A 9,106-nucleotide genomic window follows, 5' to 3' on the forward strand; every position below is an offset into this window, starting at 1 on the left:
GGGAAACGGTGAAGGTAACATCAAGCCTCCTAGCCATGTTATTGTTTAATTGTAACCCAAAACTTGACCCATATCATGTTCTTGTTTGTTTGTTATTGTAGAAGTTCATGACCGTTGTCGTAAGCTAGTGGGCATGCCTGGATGCGCTCGCACGACCGATGTCCATGTTCCTGGAGGGTCGATACGTACCCTCGCTTCATCGAGCCACGCCGGCGGAGCTTCCTCTTGCCATGCCGCCTCGTCGTCTCCCGTTGTTGAGGAGGCCGAGGGAGAAGATGATGAGGAAAAAGAGGATGAGGAGCATGCCGAAGAAGAAGAGGAAGGAGGTGATGAGGAGGAGGAGTACGACGACGACATACCTCCATCGGCCCAGCCAACCCAGGACAAGAGAGGGAAACAGTCGAAGAAGGATTGGAAGAGTCCATCCCCGTTTCAGAGGGAGCGTCCTCGTCGTCGCGCAAAAAAGCCAGATGAAACCCGCTTGGACGAAAACGAGGAGAGTGCCGCAAAGAGGGGGGGGGGGGCGATATGGTCGTGTCGAACTACTCGCTTCATGTTGACTAGTTAAAACTATTTGCTATTTGTCTTGAGGTGTGAACGAGAACTTGGTGGTTATGTTGAACTATTTGCTATGTTGGACATGTAAACCTATGTGCCCTATATTGAATTATCATTTATGTTGATTTGTGATGCATGTCATAATGTGTGATATCATCAGTTTTTGATTTGCAAACAATATTGCTGGTGTGCACAAATTTTTGTAATTGAAATGATCAAATTCTCCACAAAAATTAAGGGGAACTACCGCCAAGGACCTTGACGGTAGGTTTCCACACCCTACTGTAGTTTTTTTTTTGCATTTTTTCAGTAACAACACCAGGGACAAGGACCTACTGCCAGAGACGCTGGCGGTAGGTTGTGAAACTCCTGGCGGTAGGTTGTGAAACCCCCCACCGTTAATTTTTTGCGGATTCCTATCGCAGAACTGGACATAGGTGAAGGACCTTACCGCCAACTGCCCCGGCGGGTTATTGCACCCTACCGCGTCCTCTCCAGCGGTACGGCCGTTAGGGCACGTATACGTGACATGACGGCGGCTTCCGTTACCCTACCGCCCGAGGACGGCGGTAGGTTGTCCAACCATACTGTCAACTGCCTCGACGGTAGGAAAAGAGTCAATCACGAAATATTTTCAAACTGGGTCAAATTTAGCTGAACTTTGCGTAAAGGGTCAAAACACCAAGTTTGGGCGTCGCTGGCCATCCCCCGTCCCTATTTCCCGTGTGAACCTGCCTTCTCAGAACTCGCAATCACGTCTTCTCACCGATAAGCCGAAGTCGCTCTCTGACAGAATACGCGTGACGCTACGTGGCGTCAGTCGAAACTGCACCAAAGATTCAGCAGAGAGAGAGAGTAGCATGAACGCGACAAAGCCGGTAATGTGCTGCACCAAACGGCAGCAGCCAGCAGGTGTGGAAGAGATTCGGCCAAGAAGAACTCCGCACACCTGAACCTGACCGGGGCTGACGCCACAGTTTCCTCACACTTCACTCCAGAGACCCCGCGATGGACTTCAAGTCACCAGCCAATCGCCACCAGGTCAAGTCCGGGATACCCCCGCCGCCGATCATGTTCACATGACGCGGAAACATAATGTGTCTGGAAGAGACTGAAGAGAGAAGGTAATTATCAACTGCCGAGTGAATGAACTCATGACTCGGTCCAGCCTGAAGACTCAAGGTCCAAGGTCCAGGTCCAGACCGGGAACGTCGTCCCATTGGCCAGTCACGCCTTGAACCACACGGTGAAAAGGCAAAAGGAATTTCGTACTATCATCATGCTTTATTGAACGAGGTGCAGCAAAGGTTCCCACTGTTCTTTTTGTTTCGTTTCTAAATCCGGGTGTAATCACAAGTGGAAGGAAGTATGGTGGAAAGTAAGGGCGTCGTGAGGGGATCGGATCAGACTGAGTTGCATCATCAGTTGGAGACCGAGAGATCAGGCGGAGTCGCGGCATCAGTTGGAGACCATGCTCTCGGTCTCCTTGACGAACCCGTCGCCGGTCCAGTCCTTGTCCGACTGCAGGCCCATCCTGATGGCCTTGCGCTGCTTGATCGCCTCCTTCTGCCGCTGCACCAGGTCCGTGTGCGTCGTGAAGTAGGGGAGAGACGCCCTGCGACAACGAAGCGTCAGCGATCTTGTTCCAGAAGGCGAGAAAAAAAAATTAACCACGTCGGCACAAGAGGGGGACAAAAGATATGTACACTTGAAACTTGAAAGAGGCAGCTCAGGCATTCTCTACTAGTGGGGCAGACATTTAGCACTGGACTACTGATGCTTCGGAGAAACTTCCTCCAGGCAGAGTAAAACAAGGCCAACTTGACAGGGAGTTGATCATTGCACGGTGCACACGGCTTCCAACTTGTGCCGTTCATACATGCATGGTGGGGCTAGGCGTGGTAATCAGGCCATAGGAGGCATGATTAAGGTTGAAGGCAATAGCTAACCATGATTATTGCCCGCACCTCCCAAGTCTTCCCAGTTGATGATTACCTTCCACCCATTTACGCAAGACCTTTTATTTTTCCGTTTTTCATGGGAGTTGTTCTTTTCCGGTTTTAACAAGGGAATTCTTTTCCGGTTTTAACAAGGGGCATGCTCCTTCACTAATCGTGTCCTGTATTTGGTAGCATGTGTAACAAAAAGATAGCAAAGGGAACCTCCTGAGCTCTCATGTCGATGATCATCTACTACATCTAAAGCTCATTCGTTAGATTTCAGTAACACAATGGTGCTTCGAGGCTTAACGCAAAGAAGTGAACGTTTAGAGGTAGCGCAACATAGTCAACTACATGGTATCCTGATATGTACTGGAAAGAAAGGTAGTTCATCCAGATGGTTTCCAACGCCAATTCAACCACAAAGAAAAAACGGTAAAGGGGGCATACCCTCGGAAATCTTCAATTGATGAAAAGTCGTGCATTCTCATAAAATCCTGCAACTCTGTACACAGCTTCTTCACAAGGCCATAACCATGCATCATTACACCTGTGCATACCTGTGATGAATAATCATTACTTTGTTAGTGACTCGACTGAAAAAGATGTCTCAGAAGTACTGCCTACAGTACAACTAAAAATGTGTGTCTAGAAAATGTGTACCGGCAGTACACATAAGGATGCACACAGCATAGAGCCACATCAGTCCCCTTGATCGGAAAATATGTTGCGTACAGTTCAAGAGCTCACCTGTACAGTATCTGCGCCAAGTAGAATAAACTCAGCAGCATCATTGCCGGTTTCAACACCGCCAATGGCGGAGAGGGACCGACCTCCTTCAGGAAATTCCTCTTTGATCAGTCTTGCTATCTGCATGACTTTCGCAAGTGCGATAGGGTGCACAGCTCTTGCAGAATATCCCCCAGGTGTTGAGTACCTGTGGAACAGAGTGTTGTTTCAAATTGCTAGCAATATATGGACATGCTCCAAAAAACAACCCAGGGAACTGAATCTAACCCCTCCACACAAGGTTCTGGGCGCAAAGTTTTGAGATCAATTCCCATCACACTCATAATTGTGTTGATAGCGGCAATTCCTTCAGACCCTGATTTAAGAGCAATCCTTGAAGGCTGCATGGTGTTAAGACAAAAAATGAAAACATAAAAAAATAAATATGGGTGAAATTAGCAAATATTCTTAGCACTATATAATGTACAAAAAGAAGTATCATGGAGAGTCATGTGCAGCACAAGTGATGGCAGTAATGTCATCTTCCCTTATCAGTCCTATTCCAGGATGCACAATTAAACAAATAGAGATGCCAATGTATAATTGATGTTTCACTGATCACATCAGTACAGGTTATGATGCTAGACTTTGCGAAATGCCCAAGAAATGATCAACCTGGTAGCGTGGAGTAACATGGCTAGCAATGTTGGACTGAAAGATTATCATATGTTTGGTGGGTATGAGAATTTACATGGAATGAGGATTAGGAGTTTGAGGATCGAACTCCCATCATTTTAGAAAGTTTGATTTACCTCAGCATTTCATGATGACCCACCCTACAGTGTCTTTGAAGATACAAATCAGACACTCACAGTTTCTGTCGGTCTTGCTAAACATGGACCTGAGACTAAAACCAGAATTCACATCCCTAATCCAGCAAAATTAACCACCCTTTCCCAGTTGTTACCAAAAATCCAAGATATGTAGAACAAGACAAAAACTATCTTACACTAATAGTTTCATTACTATTTTCTAACAGCTAGCTTCTGCTAACAGATCAACGAATGTACGACCTGAGAACCAAACTACTAAGATCAATGCAGAGAGCAAACTAAGTATGTTTTCTTGGAAAGTACATACTAAATATGTGGAAAGTAGGCAAGGATAAAAACTAATTTAGGACTCATCATTTGTTGAACCATAACAAGTGAACACGGAAGATTTGTGACTGCTAAGTACTCGATAGATGTATTATATGCAGAAGTAACCTGTGTAATATCTGTAATGTTAGGAGTCATCTTAGACCAAACAGGCACAGTGGCCTTCTCATTTATCCAACCAGAAACCTCCTCTAACAAGGCACAGTCCTGTCCAACAGCAGCACCCATTTTTCGCTCAGGCATGCCATGTGGGCATGAGAAATTTATCTCAAGAGCGTCCTATTGAATGACAAAATAAAACAGATCAGTAGTACTTCATTATCATAACTCTGAAAAAGTATGCACCAAAACACAGATATGAAAATGTTACCACTCCAGATTCCTCAACACGTTCAATAAGCTCATGCCATGCAGCTTTGTTGTATTCCTCCATTATTGAGCCAATGAGTATCCTATCAGGGTATTCCTTCTTCAGTTGCTTGAACTCATTAAGCATTGTCTCGAGAGGTCGATCACTGATAAGTTCAATGTTCTGCCATCCAATGATAGGACTCTTGGTAGATCCATTAGGATCTGCCCTGAGCCGAGCATAGCGAGGAGTTACATTGATAACTTTTCCAGCATCCAAGGATACCTACCAGTCATAAATTAAACCAAAAGTTAGCCATAATGTTACGTGAAAAAACAGAGACCATCACATGCCATTGGTGGAACTATGGCTGAGTAGGTTCAGTGCAGAGTGGTATCAGCAATGTGAAAGTGATGATTGTGACAGTCTAATGTAGAATGGGACCAGTGACTAGTTAAAGCTTCTTTCTAATGTTTAGTACTGGGAATAAATGTTCATCGGAAAAAAAGTTGGGACACCTTACTCCAAAAGTAGATGTACATTGTTTCAAGCAGGTGGTTTGTCAGGAAAAACAAAAAAGCAGAGCTTAATCCATACAAAAATGTCATCTACAGGAGTCTAATGACTAATGTGGTCGCAACAAACAAATTCTCCTATGAGCTGCAAAAAGGGCAGCCCCAGTGCATGTAGCTCCCGCTTGCGCAGGGTCTGGGGAAGGGTCCGACCACTTTGGGTCTATTGTACGCAGCCTTTCCCTACATTTCTGTATGAGCTGCAGCAAAAAAAAAAAAAACCCCGCCATATTACTGTCTTAATTCACATTCCAGGACTACATAATTAAGATCCATCCCAAACCCAATGAATCTAATGTGAACCAAACACGGTTTCTGGTGGATCAACTTATGAGGTTAGGATCTACTGCTTCTCCAGTAGATTAAACTGGCCCCCACTCCATATTCAACCCAAATCGGAACCGTCGGGGTGATCTAATGTGATTCTCTGAACTGCAGCACATAGATCATATCCTTCCTATCCTATCCTACCCATGCACACCGCCAAATTAACTTTTCCAGCATCCAAGGACACCTACCAGTCATAATTTAAACCAACAGTTAGCCATAATGTTACATGACAAAAGACAGACCATTAAATGTCATTGGTGAAACTGATCACTGATGACTGCGCAGGTCCAACGCAGAGTGGTAGTATCAGCAATGTGTCTTGTAATTATCTCTGCCTTCTACTCCCTCTGTTCCCAAATATTTGTCTTTCTAGGCATTTCAAATGGACACAACATACGGATGTATGTAGACATATTTTAGAGTGTAGATTCATTCATTTTGCTCCGTATGTAGTCACTTGTTGAAATCTCTAGAAAGACAAATATTTGGGAACGGAGGGAGTATAAAGCTATGGTATGCGATTGCGTACTCACGAAAAAAAAAGTATCAGCAATGTGAAAGTGATGACTGTGACAGTCTAGTGCAGAATGGGACCGGTGACGGGTCAAAGCTTCTTCCTAATGTTTAGTAGTGGGACTGAAATGTTCATCGGCAAAAGTTAGACCACCTTACAGGTGGTTTTTCAGAAAAGAGAGCAGAGCTTCACCCGTACGAAAAATGTGATCTACAACAGCCTAATGTGGTCGCAACAAACAAACATTTATTAACCAGCCATATTACTGCCTTATACAGTTCTCACGCCGGCACTATATACCATAATTAAGATCCATACCCATTCCCCAACCCAGTGAATCTAGTGTGGACCGAGCACACGGTTTCTGGTGGTCATCACCCAGCTTATGAGGTTAGGATCTACTGCTTCTCCAGCAGATTGAACTGGCCCCCACTCCACATCCCACCCAAATCGGCACCAAACGGCCAAAACGCAATGGCGTTAAGCATCCGAGGCGATCGAACCGCAATTTTCAGAACTACAGCACGTAGATCCTATCCTATCCGTGCGCGCCGCAGAACTGAAGGAAGATGGCAACCGCGTGACGTAAGCAGCGATTCACGGGAGCTAGTAATGAGCAGTGGCGAGGTGGGGTGAGGGGGATTACGGTCTTGGCGATGACGCCGCCCCAGCCCTCGTCGAAGGCGCGCTTCATGACGGTGTAGTTGGTGCCGGGGGGGCCGGAGCCGATCACGAACGGGTTGGGCATCTTCAGCCCGTTCACGGTCACGGAGAGGTCCGGCTCGCCGGCGCCGGCGCCGGCGCCGGAGGCGGAGACGCGGACGGACGCCTCCCGCCGCCGGCCGGGCAGGCGGAGCAGCGGCGAGGCGGTCGACGACGGCGAGGCGCGCAGAGTCAGCGACTCCATTGCTGCTTTCTCTCTGTCTTTTTTTCTTTCTTTCTTTCTGTTTTGCGATGTGAATCTGTGGGGAGTATCACGGATGAGGGAGAAAGGAACCTCCTTATAACGTTTTTTTAAAGTCAGTGTGGGATTACGTGACGGGGAAAGCCCTTGTGGCTTATGGGTTACGTGTTGTGATTAAAAATGCGCGGCATGATAATCGACTAATCCAGCAACCAAGCTACTTGACTTTTGTTAATGCTTGTACGTAGGCTTGTTTTGGTTACTTTATCAAGTGTTGGTGACTTTGGAAGTGTTTTTTTCTGAGCTCGTGTGGATAGTAAAATTGAAAAGGAATAAATGATGGGAAAAACTTACCTTTTACCGGCCGATCGCGCACGCCCATCCGCCGGCCTCGTGGCTGTCCGATCTATGTCTTATCAGACGGTCGACGCATGTCTATTTTCTGCAACCCACCTCTTGTTTCAGGATAGCCATTCCTGCAACTGGATAACAGAAGGGGAGTTCCATCCCGCAGCAGCGTGGGCTCATGTGGCTGGGAGTGTGAGCGGCTGGATATGGGAGGGCGGCGGCGCAAGGCGTTGGGCGACCGGGGTTTATCCAACGCGGTGACATCGACAACTGGCTCAGGGTCGGCGGTGGCCGGCGATGACTCAAGTAGGTACGGTTCAGAGATCGCTTCTCCCATTTTTTCTGGCCGATGCGGCGATGGTGGTGCTCCCTGCTATTTCTCTTGCTTCTGCAACAGTGTGTTTCTGCAACAAAGCATTTGTTGCGGGAAGTAACGAGTGAACATGCGGTCTTGTTTCTGCAACAGAGCGTTTGTCACGGAAAGTAGCGAGTGGGCATGCGGTCTTGTTTCTGCAACAGAGCGTCTGCTGCAGGAAGTAACGAGTGAACATGTGGTCTTGTTTCTGCAACAGAGTGTTTGATGCGGCAAGTAATGAGTGGGCATGCAGTCTTGTTTCTGCAACGAAGCGTTTGTTGTGGGAAGTAACGAGTGGGCATGCGGAGCGTGAACACTACATCAGAGGGCTATCAGCTCGCATCCAACGACCATCGAGGCAGCGGATAATATGTAAACATCGGTCGGCTAACGCGTAGCAGCGCCCATAAATAATTCAATTTTTTTGATTTTTTATAACTTTGTACTAAACCAATGATAAGTAATATGGATCGGAGGGAGGAGCAAACATTGACAAATGTTTTGGTTGCTTGTGAAGTTTCATCACTAGATGACGTTCATGGAAGACATGGCAAAAACAAAAATCGATGCTCCAAAATGCTTTTGCTTTTGAAAATAGCGTATTTGGAGCATCGATTCCTCTTCTCATGTTTTTCATTAATGTCATTTCACGAAAATGCCACTAGAGTGTCGCTAAGGAAAGGCGCATGAGATTCACCGCAGGATCGAAAACCACCACACACATCGATGACGCCCCCAAAGAGGTAATGACGACGTGTGCTGCTGCCGCCACATCCGCCAAAGCAAATGAAGGTTTTCACCCAGAGTGTCGAAAGGGTGGAAGAGGACCAAAGCGGTGCCCCTAGGGAAATGCGACACCCACGGGGCATGACCACCACCGATGTCACGACGCAAAGCATTCGTTCGGCCCTCCATCCTCCGTGCTACGGGAAAAGGCCACAAAACTGCCTCGGTGGGGAGCACCACGACAGCGAGGAATCCTTCGATCCTTCAAGAATTCTTGAAGGATTTTAGCATTTCCCCTATGTTGCCCATTTGGATTTGTAGGACTAATTCCTACAGAATTTCTTCCATCAAACATTCAGTTAAATCTGTTCAAAAATTCATAGGTATGCCATTTCTATCCAGTATTTTTTACATTGTTGCGTCTTACCATCATGCAAATCAAAGAGCCCTTAAACTTTCTACGAGGTCTCACATAATGCTAAAAAATCTTTAAAAATGGGACCAATACATACACAATGCGAAGGAATTTGATATCTTCATTCTTGTGAAAGTGAATATCACTCAAAGGAAAAAAGAAAAAGGATAGCGTCAAAATCGTATGGAATCCTTAAAAAGTCTTGA

At 46.3% G+C, this 9,106-nt stretch overlaps 1 protein-coding gene across 1 annotated transcript; it reads right to left on the reverse strand.

The window, feature by feature from the left end:
• Positions 1 to 1,807: 1,807 nt before the first annotated feature.
• LOC119322547 (dihydropyrimidine dehydrogenase (NADP(+)), chloroplastic-like) lies at positions 1,808 to 7,097 on the reverse strand. Its single transcript, XM_037596031.1, has 7 exons — positions 6,799 to 7,097; positions 4,758 to 5,021; positions 4,496 to 4,666; positions 3,516 to 3,628; positions 3,249 to 3,435; positions 2,949 to 3,058; positions 1,808 to 2,173 (listed from the first exon to the last, which is right to left on the reverse strand). Exons 1-7 carry the CDS (start codon positions 7,057 to 7,059, stop codon positions 2,017 to 2,019), a joined length of 1,263 nt encoding a protein of 420 aa, XP_037451928.1. The 5' UTR covers positions 7,060 to 7,097; the 3' UTR covers positions 1,808 to 2,016.
• Between the last annotated feature and the right edge of the window lie 2,009 nt (positions 7,098 to 9,106).

Source organism: Triticum dicoccoides, chromosome 6B (genome assembly GCF_002162155.2).
Source record: "Triticum dicoccoides isolate Atlit2015 ecotype Zavitan chromosome 6B, WEW_v2.0, whole genome shotgun sequence".
In the NCBI taxonomy this organism is placed as follows: Eukaryota; Viridiplantae; Streptophyta; class Magnoliopsida; order Poales; family Poaceae; genus Triticum; species Triticum dicoccoides.